Raw genomic sequence first — 14364 nt, 5'->3', positions numbered from 1 at the left:
CAGAGCACCGGCAAAGACCGCCTCACAAAGGTGGCCGGGGAAGGCAGCGAGAGCTACATGGGCTCCTAGGAGGCCTAGGGGTGCAGGAGAGGGAACTCAAGGCCGAACCTGCTGGGGGTCACGCGCAGCGCCCTGCTAGGTGAACAGGTTCCCCGTGTTTCAGCTCCTCAGGGCCCCATCCCTACAGCTGTGGAGCATTTGGAATCAGGAAGCTACGAGGGCAAAAACCTCCTATCCTCTCAACCTCAATCCTTCCTCCCACTCAGTGCCCTCAGTAACTGTAGTGTGGGGGCCATCAATAGCAGCCCTAGTGAGGCTGATGTGGGACCACGAGAATCGACTTTGGTTCAGTTTTCCCCCAACCACCACCAACCTTGCTTCAGTCCCTGGGGCAACAGGAAGCAGCTGCTCAGTGCAGCCCCCACCTGAAGGTGGGTCAAGGTGGGGGAGGAGAGAAGGCAGACTTAAAAGGCCTTAGAAAAATGAGAGGGAGGGGAGGCACTTTAAAGACCTTCCAGCCCTGCCAAAAGCGGGCTTTACTTTTGTGGGGGCTAGCAGTGAGTACTGTCAAAATTTCCCTGAATCTCAGCAGCTTAAATGGGGAGGAGCAGGGGCAATCCTTCACGGGGCGGCTGGGAGGGGGTTGGGAAAGCCCTGGCCTAAGGTGCGTCTGGGGCTCTTCCTTAGAGCTGGGGCTTGCCCATACTCAGGATCCCGTGGTCGGCAGCCTCGCCAGCTGAGCCCTGTGCCCCCCGTCCCCCAGAGTCCTGTTTCCTCTCCTTCACCCCCAAAATGAGCAAAGGTTAGGCCCCACCCCTGCTGAGTCAGCCAGGGAGGGAGTAGGCATCCCTCAGGCCTTCCCCGGGGCTGGTCCCCATACTCACCCATGTCAGGCTGGCAGGGCTCGAGGTTGGGACCACCCAGCTCCTCACTGTCCTTGGGCCCCCACTTCACGTGAAGGCTGGTGTTGGATCCTCCCAAACTGTGAGCTGGGAACTAGCAACAATCAAAAAGCCAGTGTATGCTTCCTGCGAACCACACAGCCTGAACTGCTGTAGGGTGATGTCCCTGTGTGACAGACTGGGTGGGGAGGGAGGAGGGAAGGGCGGGGCCTTCTCTGGGTGGAGAGAGGGAGGAGGCGAGGACAGGGCAGACCAGGAGAAATATGGAGGAAGGTTAGAGCTGTGTTGACACTCCAGTGGCGTGGTAGAAGAGGCGGGCAAAGGGGGAAGGAAATAAATAGTTGCAGCTACTGAGAGGGAGAAGGTTCTCGATAAACGCTGAAGGACGTGAACGTGTTGGGGGAAGGGGTGGAGGGATGCAAAAGACCTTTAGGATTTCAGTTCCCAGGTCTGTATCGGTTGACGTGAGAAAACAAAGCAGAAAGGGCTGACCTGTACGCTAGGGCTTTTTCTACCAGCTTCTTACCCACTCCAGAGTCAGGACCTAGAGGAAGTGTCCCCACCCCCATAACTCAGCATTTCCCCAAATCCAAGCTTTTCTGGGAGCAAACTACCAGCACAAGCAGCTCAGGGGCTCCACCTTCTGTCCAGATCATGACACAGGAGAGACTGCGGGAGAGGCTGCTGCCAAGGACGTCATAGGCAGATGGAAGGAAGCTTAGAGGCCCCTACTCCACCCCTGGCGCCGCGCCAAAAAGCCCTCCCCAACCTTCAGCCCCCAGGGGCCTCTGAATTGGGAGCTCAGCTTGTCCCCGCCCAGCTTCTACCGAACTTGATGGCCTCAGCGGGTGGAGCTTATAGATGCAGGCTCCTCCCCAGGACAAAAGCCCCAGCTGGTCTGTAAACAGTCCTTAACTGAGAGCCACATCCCAGCAAATGGCCTTCATGGATTTGAAAATGGGATCAGAGTTCTTGCTGAGTCTCCAGTGCTACCGCGAGAGGGCAGTAGGATGAGTCTGGTCCCGGAAAAGAACACAAGGGGAACCCAATCCGACCTTGCAAGCTTCTTTTAAATTGAAATGGTGAAATATACCTTCTACCCCTGCACCTCTCAGTAGGCTAAAATGAAAGGAAAAAAACCTAACTTCATTAGTTTAGAAGCCCAAGCCAGCAACCCTGAAAATTGCTATTCCCTTGAGATTCTCTTTTCTGGACTTTCATAAGGGATCTTCACAGAGGGTGAACTAGGCCTCATATGCCTCTGCATAGCCTCAAGGAATCACAAGCAACTTTTATTTAGGCTTGCCCAAAATGTCAGGAAGTATTTCAGTACACTTTCTGAAGACATGAAGGCCTAACCAAGATGTAGAGAACCGTTTTTATTCAATTTTAACAAAGATCAGTATTCATCACGATTTCTTGAAAATTCATTAAACTCAGATTAACCCCTGGAAATCGGTTACTTCTGAAACGAGTTTTTCCCAATATGCCCTTCAAAAAAGGCCTCTTTTTAACCAAGAAGTAGGGATGTGCCACATGGAATAGAGGCCAAAAAGCACATCAATTTGTATTGAACTAAAGGCCCCAAACTGAGGCCCTACTAAGATCACACTACCCAAGGGAAACCCCACATGAGAGGTACGATTGCCCATCAACAAAAGAGAATGGCTAGTTTTAAGGACCCATTTCAAACATACATGGCCCACTTCAAGCTGAACCTGCTTCTTATAGCCACTCCAAAAATCTAATTGTTGAAAATAGTGCTGGTGATGTGAGACTGCATACACCTGTAGCCCCAGCTACTCAGGAGACTGAGGTGGGAGATCTCGAGCCCAGGAGTCGGAGACCAGTCTTGGCAACACAGCCAGACACTGTGTCTCTAGAAGTAAAACTAAATACATAACCCTTGAGTGTTGACTATGTTGTCAGAACCAAGAGAATCAGACAAATTCTGAGGGGTGTACATTTTATTGGAAACCTTAAATACCGTTCAGACAGAATATATCTTCAATCAAGGCTCTTGTGCAGCCAACACAGATAAATGAAGCTTTTTGGGTTAGGGGCAAGGAGAGGGAGAGGACAGAGGACAAAGACCCCTCACGACGCATGCTCTTCAGCCAGCTTATCAGCTTTTGCCACAGCTTCTTCAATGGGTCCCACCATATAGAAGGCCTGTTCTGGGAGATGGTCATATTCACCTGTATGACGGGGGAAAAAAAAAGTAAGAAGTGGAGGGATATCAATTTTCTGCATCGTGTAACATTCCTTACCACTTGAGGCCATCAGTTAGAATGTGATGACTTAATGTCATCTTGGAAAGCTTAAATTTCCCTCACAAATCAAATTCACAAGACATGATACAGTATGAATTAAGAACACATGGGTCAGGCATGGTGGCTCACACCTGTAATCCCAGCACTTTGGGAGGCCAAGGCGGGCGGATCACCTAAGGTCAGGAGTTTGAGACAAGTATGGCCAACATGGTGAAACCCCATGGCTACTAAAAATACAAAAATTATGCATGGTGGCATGTGCCTGTAATCCCAGCTACTTGGATGGTTGAGGCTGGAGTATCACCTGAACCTGGGAGGTGGAGGTTGCAGTCAGTCATGATTGCACCAATGTACTCCAACCTAGGCGACAGAGACTCAGTCTCAAAAAATACGTATAAAATAAAAGGGAGCTCAAGAATCAAGTAACAAACCACACTCAAATTAAATGTAGAGTATTTTCTTTTTGAGACGAAGTCTTCCTCTGTCCCCCAGGCTGGAGTGCAGTGGCGCAATCTTGGCGCACTGTAAGCTCTGCCTCCCGGGTTCACGCCATTCTCCTGCCTCAGCCTCCCCTACAGGTGCCCGCCTCCACGCCCGGCTAATTTTTTTGTATTTTGGGAAGATACGGGGTTTCACCGTTAGCCAGGATGGTCTCAATCTCCCGACCTTGTGATCCGCCTGGCTTGGCCTCCCAAAGTGCTGGGATTATAGGTGTGAGCCACCACGTCCGGTCACGTATTTTCAAACAAAATTAATGGGAAAGTTTGTTTTTTAAATTAAAAATATAATTAGGCATAGTATATTATATATTGCTTGATGGTTGTTGGAATGGGACCACAGCACAGTAAACATTCAAGATTTTGGCTTTTCTGTGATCTTATGTTCAGCTTTGTACTCAAAATCTCACCTGCCAAAATCTGCTGGAATCCTTTGATGGTCTCCTTCAGGGGTACCAGCTTCCCCATATGACCTGTGAAGACCTCAGCAACCTGGAATGGCTGAGACAAAAAACGCTGTATTTTCCGTGCACGGGACACGGTCAACTTGTCTTCCTCAGAAAGTTCATCCATACCCAGGATGGCAATGATATCCTGCAGGGATTTGTAGTCCTATGAGAAAAAAGAAGCCTGAGTTAAGTACTCTCATTCCTTTAATTTGGACAAGCTAACAAAGGGAAAGTTACATGCTAGGGGGCAGAGAGGGTGGTGGTGGTATGAGGAACCTCAGCCAAGAAAGATTAGTGTCTTTCTTGTTCTCCATAGTCCTAGTTTGGTGCCGTTAGAAAAATACTGCATTCCACCGGGTGCGGTGGCTCATGCCTATAATCCCAGTACTTTGAGAGGCTGAGGTGGGCAGATCACAAGGTCAAGAGTTCAAGACCAGCCTGACCAACTGGTGAAACCGTCTCTACTAAAAATAGAAAAATTAGCTGGGTGTGGTGGCGCGCGCCTGTAATCCCAGGTACTCAGGAGGCTGAGGCAGGAGAATCGCTTGAACCTGGGAGGCGGAGGTTGCAGTGAGCCGAGATGGCGCCACTGCACTCCAGCTTCAGTGACAGAGACTCCATCTCAAATAAAAAAAGAAAAATATTGCATGCCACAGCGTTAAGTACCTGGAAACTCAAGAGACCTCATTAGCTCTCACTAGCAATTGCTAGCCTCAACTTTCCTTGCTCCAAAACAAATCACACAAATCACTAAGAAAGATCCAGTCCTAATACAGTCCCCACAATCCCTCTTTTTAACTTTCCGGACAGCGATCCCACATAGTAATATACTCACCTGCAGGATTTTTTGCACCCCACGGGCAACATCGTAATGCTCACTGCCAACAATGTTGGGATCCATGATGCGAGAGGTGGAGTCTAGAGGATCCACAGCTGGATAGATGCCCAGCTCAGCAATGGCACGTGACAGTACAGTGGTAGCATCCAAATGGGCAAACGTAGTAGCAGGAGCAGGGTCAGTCAAGTCATCAGCAGGCACATAGATAGCCTAAAATGAGACCCCATGAAGTACAGCAGGAACCAAAGTAAATTTTTTTTTGTTTTAAAAGTATCTTTTTTTGGCCGGGCGCGGTGGCTCAAGCCTGTAATCCCAGCACTTTGGGAGGCCGAGACGGGCGGATCATGAGGTCAGGAGATCGAGACCATCCTGGCTAACACGGTGAAACCCCGTCTCTACTAAAAAATACAAAAAACTAGCCGGGCGAGGTGGTGGCGCCTGTAGTCCCAGCTACTCGGGAGGCTGAGGCAGGAGAATGGCGGGAACCCGGGAGGCGGAGCTTGCAGTGAGCTGAGATCCGGCCACTGCACTCCAGCCTGGGTGACAGAGCAAGACTCCGTCTCAAAAAAAAAAAAAAGTATCTTTTTTTTTGAGACAGGGTCTCACTCAGTCGCCTAGGCTGGAGTGTAGTGATGCAATCTCGGCTCACTGCAACCTCTGCCTCCCGGATTCAAGCAATTCTCTGCCTCAACTTCCCGAGTGGCTGGGACTACAGGTGCCCACCACCACATCCGGCTAATTTTTTTGTACTTTTAGTAGAGATGGGGTTTCACCATCTTGGCCAGGCTAGTCTTGAACTCCTGACCTCATGATCCACCCTCCTTGACCTCCCAAAGTGCTGGGATTATAGATGTAAGCCACCACGCCCAGCGAACCAAAGTAATTTTACTGAAGCCATCCTCCTTTCTGACGTATCTTTACCATCTCACTCCATTTAGCACTCCAAAGACCCTTCTTACCACCCCTAATACCTGCTGAATAAGATGACAGATTATCAGGTCTCTCAGCCATGATGGAAGAATTTTTAATATCATTCTTTTTGTTCTTCATCTTGTATTTTAACTCTATTTTAATAATACCCACTTTTAGAATTAAAAACGAGGCTGGGGGTGGGGCATGGCGGCTCACGCCTGTAAAACCAGCACTTTGGGAGACCAAGGCAGACAGATCACAAGGTCAGTTCGAGACCAGCCTGACCAACATGGTAAAACCCCGTCTCTACTTAAAAAAAAATACAAAAACTAGCCAGGCGTGGTGGCGCATGCCTGTAATCCCAACTACACAGGAGGCTGATGCAGGTGAATCGCTTGAACCTGGGAGGTGGAAGTTATAGTGAGCCAAGATCATGCTGTGATCTGCATTCTAGCCTAGGCGACAGACTGTCTCAAAAAGCCAGGCGCAGTGGCTCACGCCTGTAATCCCAACACTTTGGGAGGCTGAGTCGGGCAGATCACCTGAGGTCAGGAGTTCAAGATCAGCCTGACTAACATGGTGAAACCCCGTCTCTACTAAAAATACAAAAATTAACTGGGGCCGGGCGCGGTGGCTCAAGCCTGTAATCCCAGCACTTTGGGAGGCTGAGATGGGTGGATCACGAGGTCAGGAGATTGAGACCATCCTGGCTAACATGGTGAAACCCCGTCTCTACTAAAAATACAAAAAACTAGCCGGGCGAGGTGGCGGGCGCCTGTAGTCCCAGCTACTTGGGAGGCTGAGGCAGGAGAATAGCGTGAACCCGGGAGGCGGAGCTTGCAGTGAGCCAAGATTGCGCCACTGCACTCCAGTCTGGGCGACAGAGCGAGACTCCGCCTCAAAAAAAAAAAAAAAAAAAAAAAATTAACTGGGCCTGGTGTTGGGTGCCTATGATCCCTGCTACTCAGGAGGCTGAGACAAAGGAATCACTTCAATCCGGGAGGTGGAGGTTGCAGTGAGCCAAGATCGCTCCCACTGCACTCCAGCCTGGGCAATGAGAGTGAAACTCCGTCTCAAAAAAAAAAAAAAAAAAAAGAATTAAAAACAAGAACAGGCCGGGCGCGGTGGCTCAAGCCTGTAATCCCAGCACTTTGGGAGGCCGAGACGGGTGGATCGCGAGGTCAGGAGATCGAGACCAACCTAGCTAACACGGCGAAACCCCGTCTCTACTAAAAATACAAAAAACTAGCCGGGCGAGTTGGCGGGCGCCTGTAGTCCCAGCTACTTGGGAGGCTGAGGCAGGAGAATGGCGTAAACCCGGGAGGCAGAGCTTGCAGTGAGCTGAGATCCGGCCACTGCATTCCAGCCTGGGCGACAGAGCGAGACTCCATCTCAAAAAAAAAAAATACAAGAACAAAAAACTTCTTGCACAATAGTTCATTAAATTGAATTATAAAAAGTTCCTACAGTTTAGCCACATTTTTACTATACATAATATTTATGTAATTTTACTATATATCCCATCTATATATATTTGAAAATGTATACTACATTAATGCAGTAAATTTTTCTTTTTTTTGATGGAATATCGCTCTGTCGCCCAGGCTGGAGTGCAGTGGTGCAACCTCAGCTCACCACAACCTCCTGCAACCTCCGCCTCCCAGGTTCAAACAATTCTCCTGCCTCAGCCTCCCGAGTAGCTGGAACTACAGTCAAGTGCCACCACGCCCAGCTAATCTTTTGTATTTTTAGTAGAGATGGGGTTTCACTGTGCTAGTCAGGATGGTCTCGATCTCCTGACCTCATGATCCACCTACCTTGGCCTCCCAAAGTGCTAGAATTATAGGCGTGAACCACTGCACCCGGCCCTAATACAGTAAATATTTAATGCTAAGTTCCCATATAGCTCTGGACTCCCCTTAGACTAGAAACCATTGCTTTGTGATCTACATTTAAATGTATACCTTCATTTATGTTTTTTTTTTCTTTTTTTGAGACAGAGTCTTACTCTGTCGCCCATGCTGGAGTGCAGTGCCCCCATCTTGGCTCATTGCAACCTCCCAGATTCAAACGATTCTCCTGCCTCAGCCCCCCAACTAGCTGGGATTACTAGCGCACGCCACTACGCCTGGCTAATTTTTCGTAGTTTTAGCAGAGACGGGATTTCACTATGTTGGCCAAACTGGTTTCGAACTCCTAACCTCAAGTGATTCGCCTGCCTTGGTCTCCCAAAGTGCTAAGATTACAGGCGTGAGCCACCCCGCCTGGCCTACCTTCAATTATTTTGGGTAGTTCTTAACCTTTTAGGGTCTTTAACATGCACACACACAGACTTTTACACATTATTCCAGGGAGCTCATGAACCCGTTAACAGACCTTTTTGAGATGTAAATAACTAAGTTATTTATTTATTTATTTGAGACGGAGTCTCGCCTTGTAGCCCAGGCTGGAGTACAATGGCGTGATCTTGGCTCACTACAACCTCTGCTTCCGGGGTTCAAGCGATTCTCCTGCCTCAGCCTCTGAGTAGCTGGGATTACAGGCGTCCGCCACCATGCCTGGCTAATTTTTTGTATCTTTAGTAGAGACAGGGTTTCACCATGTTGGCCAGGCTGGTCTCTTAACTCCTGACCTCATGATCTGCCCACCTCGGCCTCACAAAATGTTGGGATTACAGGCGTGAGCCACCGCGCCTGGCCCAGTAAGTTTTATACATCTCTCTACATACATTTTTTTTTTTAGATAGGGTCTCGCTTTGTTCCCCAGGCTGATCTCTTGGGCTCAAGCAATCTTCCCGCCTCAGCCTCCTCAGTAGCTGAGATACACCACTGCACCCCGCCTTTCTACAAATCACATCTTCATCTATGTAATTTTTCTTACCTGTACAGAGGTGATAGATCCCTTCTTGGTAGTGGTAATTCTTTCCTGCATAGTACCCATGTCAGTGGCGAGGGTAGGCTGATAGCCCACAGCAGAAGGGATTCTGCCCAATAATGCAGACACCTAAAAGAAAAAAAGGTCTTAGGTGTCTACATCCTTAGCCTCATCTGAATAGCTCTAAAGAAAGGCCAAATGAACCAGGTCCTCTCAAGCTTCCCTCTTACCTCTGAACCAGCCTGGGTGAAGCGAAAGATATTATCAATAAATAGCAGTACATCTTGACCTTCTTGGTCTCTGAAGTATTCGGCCACAGTCAGTCCAGTAAGAGCTACCCGGGCACGAGCACCAGGTGGTTCATTCATTTGACCATATACCAGCGCTACCTGCAGTAATCATACATAATCGTAAAACCTGACAAAGGAGTAAAGAAGCCACATACGGAAGGTTCCTAAATCGGAGAAATGACCACAGATCCTTTCTCAGAAGGTGTCAACATTTTTGTGTGCAAGTTTCTTTTCCCTATTAGAGATGCAGTTCAAAACAAAAAAGACAGCTTCTTATATTACTAAGGCAAAACTATAGTAAAAAGGAAATAAAAACCTGTTCAAATTAAGTGAAAAGTGCAAAATAGGCTTAGCTGAAACATATGTACCACGTCCAATCCACCCCTCCCAAAATTAGCTTTCAAATGATGGAACTGTCTACCAAAAAGAAAACCTGGAAATGTTATTTAATGTCAGTATCAAAGAGAACAGAAAATGTCCATTAGTGTACTGGAAGTTGGGGGGAAAACACTAACAGGTTTCCTTTGTAGGTCCTGGGACACTAAAATGAAAATATTAAAATTATTTTAAAAAGGAAAAAAAACATTAAATAGAAAATATAGAACATGGCTTCAGTTGGCAATAGTTTCCTGGCATAACTACCATGTGGACGTCACTCAGCTCAATGCTGACCTTAGAGGTGGCATCTTTTAAGTTGATAACACCAGATTCAATCATTTCATGGTATAAATCATTGCCTTCACGGGTCCTCTCACCAACACCAGCAAACACAGAGTAACCACCATGGGCTTTGGCGACATTGTTGATTAACTCCATGATCAGTACAGTCTTGCCAACTCCGGCGCCACCAAAGAGCCCTATAAGAGGTTGAAAAGAAAGAATACTTAAGAGTTCTGCTTTCCTAAATAAGCAAACTTCCAAATCAGTACAGTCTTGCCAACTCCGGCGCCACCAAAGAGCCCTATAAGAGGTTGAAAAGAAAGAATACTTAAGAGTTCTGCTTTCCTAAATAAGCAAACTTCCAAAAAAGGAATTGCTTCCTTCCATCCTATTCCTTCTAAGAAATTGCATATGGCTTCAGCAAACTCAGAAGAATGAAAGAATGTACTCATCAGTGAGAAACAGATGTCAATATCCATTCATAATAGTGTATGAGTTTTTCCTTCCATATTAGGTTTGGAAAATATGTACCCCTTAATAACATACCAATTTTGCCACCCTTGGCATAGGGAGCTAGCAGATCCACAACCTTGATACCAGTCACCAGAATTTCCTGCTCAACACTCATTTCCATGAACTCTGGAGCCTCAGCATGAATGGCAGCAAATCTGTAAAAGTAGAAGAGAGGATTGGTATGTATTCACCTTGTTGAAAGCAAATGATAATCTTATATATCCTTCCCTATCAACTCTCAAATCCATCCCTTTACTTAAGGAACCACAGTCTTATCTCCCCTTTGTTGTATAAATTAGATCAACTATCATCCAGGATCTAACCCAACTTTCTGCAATAAAGAAAATCATTATCTTAGGAAACAATAATCCCGTTCCCTTACTTTAACTGTCATAAATTTTTCATTTTAATGAGCCTTAACAGCATTCCCTCACATAGCAATAGCAAATACAAAAACCTACAAGTTTTGGAGACTCCTAAACCTAAGCAGTAAGACCAAGTGTTAAAAATACTCAACTAGCCAGGCGCAGTGGGTCATGTCTGTTATCCCAGCACTTTGGGGGGCCGAGGTGGGTGGATCACCTGAAATCAGGAGTTCGAGATCAGCCTGGCCAACATGGTGAAACCCCGTCTGTACTAAAAATACAAAAATTAGCCTGGCATGATGGCATGCACCAGTAATCCCAGCTATTCAGGAGGCTGAGGCAGGAGAATCGCTTGAACCCAGGAGGTGGAGGTTGCAGTGAGTCGAGAGCAAAACTCCTTCTCAAGAAAAAAAAAAAACCTCAAGTAGTAGGTTTTTGTCAATGAGAAATTCTGCATCCTAATTTCTTCAGGTGAAAGTGCACTGTGTGATTTTAATAATCGAAGGTATCAGAAGACAAATTCTGCTTTATGAGAAGGTGTCACCTTCATGTGTAAAACTGCAAATAACAGAAGTTTCTTTGTGCACAGATGCATTAAGAGCAACTTACTGTTTGGTTTTGATGGGACCTCTTTCATCAATAGGTTCTCCAATAACATTCATGATTCTGCCCAAAGTCTCAGGACCAACAGGAATTTTGATTGGTGCACCAGAATCCAGTACTTTCTGGCCTCTAACCAAGCCTTCCGTACCATCCATAGCAATAGTCCTTACTGTGCTCTCACCTGTTAGATACAGGCATTGCAGGGTTATACATAAGTAAAAATTGGTATCAAGACCTAAGTCGACCAAGACTCCTTCTCAGTACCTAAATGCGGCTTCAGCAAACTCAGAAGAACGAAAGTCATTTTGATAAAATCATCACAGAGGGAGAGAGCTTGGTTTTTGGGATACTTGGGCTACACAAGGTCTTTATTATTCCTAACAAATTCTACTTACCCAAATGCTGGGCCACCTCCAAAACCAGTCTGGTCTCCCTGCCTTGCACTTCCAGGGCATTTAGAATTGGTGGTAGTCCCTCATCAAACTGGACGTCCACCACTGCGCCAATGACCGCCACGATGCGCCCGGTGGCGGCGCCTGCTTTTGGCGAAGGAGATGTTTGCGCCGCATAGTCCCTGACTAACAGACAAAAGATATTGGAAGGAGCTGGGGTCAGTACAGTAAAAGGTTATCGGAAGCCAAGACTTACACAATAAGAGGAAAACTCAGCCGAAGTCAGGCCTCTTTCCGCTTGTACGGAAGGCGTGTCCAAGAGGGAAGGCCGCGCAGCGATCGATAAGCGCCTGCACAGCCTTCCCAACCGCATGCACAATAACCCATTTTTCGAGAGTTCAGTATCCCTATTCAACGGGAAGGCCAACGCACCTGCCCGCACCTTCTCCGTCACACAAAGAACTTTATACAGAACGGGACAGAGCTGGGTCAAAGAAACCTTCTATGGGTGTCCCATTTTTGTTCTCCTGCCATTAGAGAGCAAAATGCGGCTCCAGGCATACTTTTTAGCACCACGGATCCCTTAGGCCCGAGCTACCATCGTTCCCCGGCTCAAGGTCATGGGGCGGCAAAATGGAACTTTAGCTCCTAGAGAAAAGCACTTACCAGGATGGACCGCCGTCGGAGCGGCCCGCAGTAAGAGCTGAGCTGAGGGTAGCGACGCTGAAGGAGTGAGTCCCCGCAAGGCCCCGGAGGCCGAAGCAGCGGCCACACGACCCACAAGACCCAACATGGCGGAGTCCGGGTGGAGACTGATTGCTGCAGCAACCCCCGCCGCCTGTTCTCCTGCAGTTGGGGCGAGGCATACGCTGCTGTAGGCAGGTCCATTGGGTAAATTGGCTGCTCATCATTCTCAGTGCTGCTTCTACAGGTTAATATACGCTTATCTTCTCATCCATTGGTCAAAACTGGTGCTAATCTGAAACTCCTTTTTTTATTGGACAGTGTGAGGTTAGAGGGCGACACTCTGAGCCTCGAAACCTAATTGGATCATAACGACGTCAATTGGAGAGGGTAATCGGAGGAACTACGTTTAAGAAAGGGGCCGAGTTCCTGTTGAAAGTGCGTGGGCTGTCTTTGCCTGTCCTTGGGTTTTCTCCTTAGATAGGTCCTTGATCTAGGTGACAACCACAGGGGTGGGGTTCAGGGAAGTGGTAGCGCCGTGAAGCACCACTGAAGGTGAGCGTGGCGAAGTTAGGAGCCCTCTTTAGAGCTAAAATACGGTTTCTCTCTCGAAGTAGTGAAATTGGAAGCTTCCAGGAGATTGCGCAGATTAGCAACCTAGACAGGATCTTTATCATTTAAACCTATTAAAATGAAGGAAACTAATGTAACCAGCACTTTAGCTGGGTATTGAGGAGACTCAATAAGATAAATAAGACTCAGGACCTTCCTTTCTTTTTTTTTTTTTTTTTTTTTTTTTTTGAGACGGAGTCTCGCTCTGTCGCCCAGGCTGGAGTGCAGTGGCCAGATCTCAGCTCACTGCAAGCTCCGCCCCCCTGGTTTACGCCATTCTCCGGCCTCAGCCTCCGGAGTAGCTGGGACTACAGGCGCCCGCCACCTCGCCCGGCTCGTTTTTTTGTATTTTTTAGTAGAGACGGGGTTTCACCGTGTTAGCCAGGATGGTCTCGATCTCCTGACCTCGTGATCCGCCCGTCTCGGCCTCCCAAAGTGCTGGGATTACAGGCTTGAGCCACCGTGCCCGGCCAAGACCTTCCTTTCAAGGTCCAGGTGAACAAACAATGCAATAATGTGATGGTTCCTGGTTAAGTATAAACTGGGTGCACGAAAGAGGAGGGGATAAATTTGGGTCACCTAGAAATACAGAATTGTCTACCTTGAAGGAAGCTGAGAGACCTCAGCTATGAAATGTGAATAGAAAATCTTTTTTTTTTTTTCTTTTTTTTGAGACGGAGTCTCGCTCTGTCGCCCAGGCGAGAATGCAGTGGCGCGATCTCGGCTCACTGCAAGCTCCGCCTCCCGGGTTCACCCCATCCTCCTGCCTCAGCCTCCCAAGTAGCTGGGACTACGGGCGCCTGCCACCACGCCCGGTTGATTTTTTGTATTTTTTTTTAGTAGATACGGGGTTTCACTATGTTACCCCAGGATGGTCTCGACTTCCTGACCTCCTGATCCGCCCACCTCGGCCTCCCAAAGTGCTGGGATTACAAGCGTGAGCCACCGCTCCCGGCCTAGAAATTCTTACTGTAGTCCAGGAGCGGTGGCTCACGTCTGTAATCCCAGCACTTTGGGAGGCCGAAGCAGCTGGATCACCTGAAGTCAGGAGTTCGAGACCAGCCTGGCCAACATGGTGAAACCCCGTCTCTACTAAAAATACAAAAATTAGCCGGGCGCGGTGGCTCAATTTTGTAATCCCAGCACTTTGGGAAGCCAAGGCGGGCGGATCACGAGGTCAGGAGATCGAGACCATCCTGGCTAACATGGTGAAACCCCGTCTCTACTAAAAATACAAAAAATTAGCCCGGCGTGGTGGCGGGCGCCTGTAGTCCCAGCTACTCAGGAAGCTGAGGCAGGAGAATGGCATGAACCCGGGAGGCGGAGCTTGCAGTGAGCCAAGATCGCGCTGTTGGACTGCAGCCTGGGCGGCAGAGCGAGACTCCGTCTCAAAAAAAAAAAAAAAATTAACCAGACGTTATGGCAGGCGCCTGTGCTCCCAGCTACTCAGGAGGCTGAAGCAGGAGAATCTTTTGAACCCGGGAGGCAGAGGTTGCAGTG

General features: G+C 48.0%; 2 protein-coding genes and 2 non-coding genes across 10 annotated transcripts in view; all 4 read right to left on the bottom strand.

The window, feature by feature from the left end:
- The window catches only part of BAZ2A (bromodomain adjacent to zinc finger domain 2A), a 41040-nt gene extending 39972 nt beyond the window's left edge, over positions 1-1068 (bottom strand). For 4 of the 7 annotated variants that reach the window (XM_030938957.1, XM_030938956.1, XM_010377778.2 and 1 more), the window contains exon 1: positions 885-1068. Coding sequence is in view for 3 of the 7 variants with exons in the window: in XM_010377773.2 (XP_010376075.1) it covers positions 885-888 (4 nt within the window). In the remaining 4 variants the exon portion in view is untranslated. The remainder of the gene's footprint in view (positions 1-884) is intronic. The other 3 variants (XM_010377773.2, XM_010377774.2, XM_030938955.1) reach the window with 1 other exon arrangement.
- Positions 1069-2851: 1783 nt separating this feature from the next.
- On the bottom strand, positions 2852-12471 carry ATP5F1B (ATP synthase F1 subunit beta). Its single transcript, XM_010377772.1, has 10 exons — positions 12235-12471; positions 11572-11754; positions 11183-11357; positions 10242-10363; positions 9708-9892; positions 8976-9134; positions 8752-8874; positions 4957-5169; positions 4083-4284; positions 2852-3100 (listed from the first exon to the last, which is right to left on the bottom strand). Exons 1-10 carry the CDS (start codon positions 12359-12361, stop codon positions 3000-3002), a joined length of 1590 nt encoding a protein of 529 aa, XP_010376074.1. The 5' UTR covers positions 12362-12471; the 3' UTR covers positions 2852-2999.
- Positions 10089-10155, bottom strand: LOC115900183. The gene has a single exon (XR_004059853.1). It is a non-coding gene; the product is annotated as a small nucleolar RNA SNORD59 (small nucleolar RNA).
- Positions 11429-11502, bottom strand: LOC115900182. The gene has a single exon (XR_004059852.1). It is a non-coding gene; the product is annotated as a small nucleolar RNA SNORD59 (small nucleolar RNA).
- Positions 12472-14364: the final 1893 nt, after the last annotated feature.

Source organism: Rhinopithecus roxellana, chromosome 10, assembly GCF_007565055.1.
Source record: "Rhinopithecus roxellana isolate Shanxi Qingling chromosome 10, ASM756505v1, whole genome shotgun sequence".
Lineage (NCBI taxonomy): Eukaryota > Metazoa > Chordata > Mammalia > Primates > Cercopithecidae > Rhinopithecus > Rhinopithecus roxellana.
Note: the sequence above shows the minus strand (reverse complement) of the source record. Positions and strands in the feature narration are given on the sequence as shown.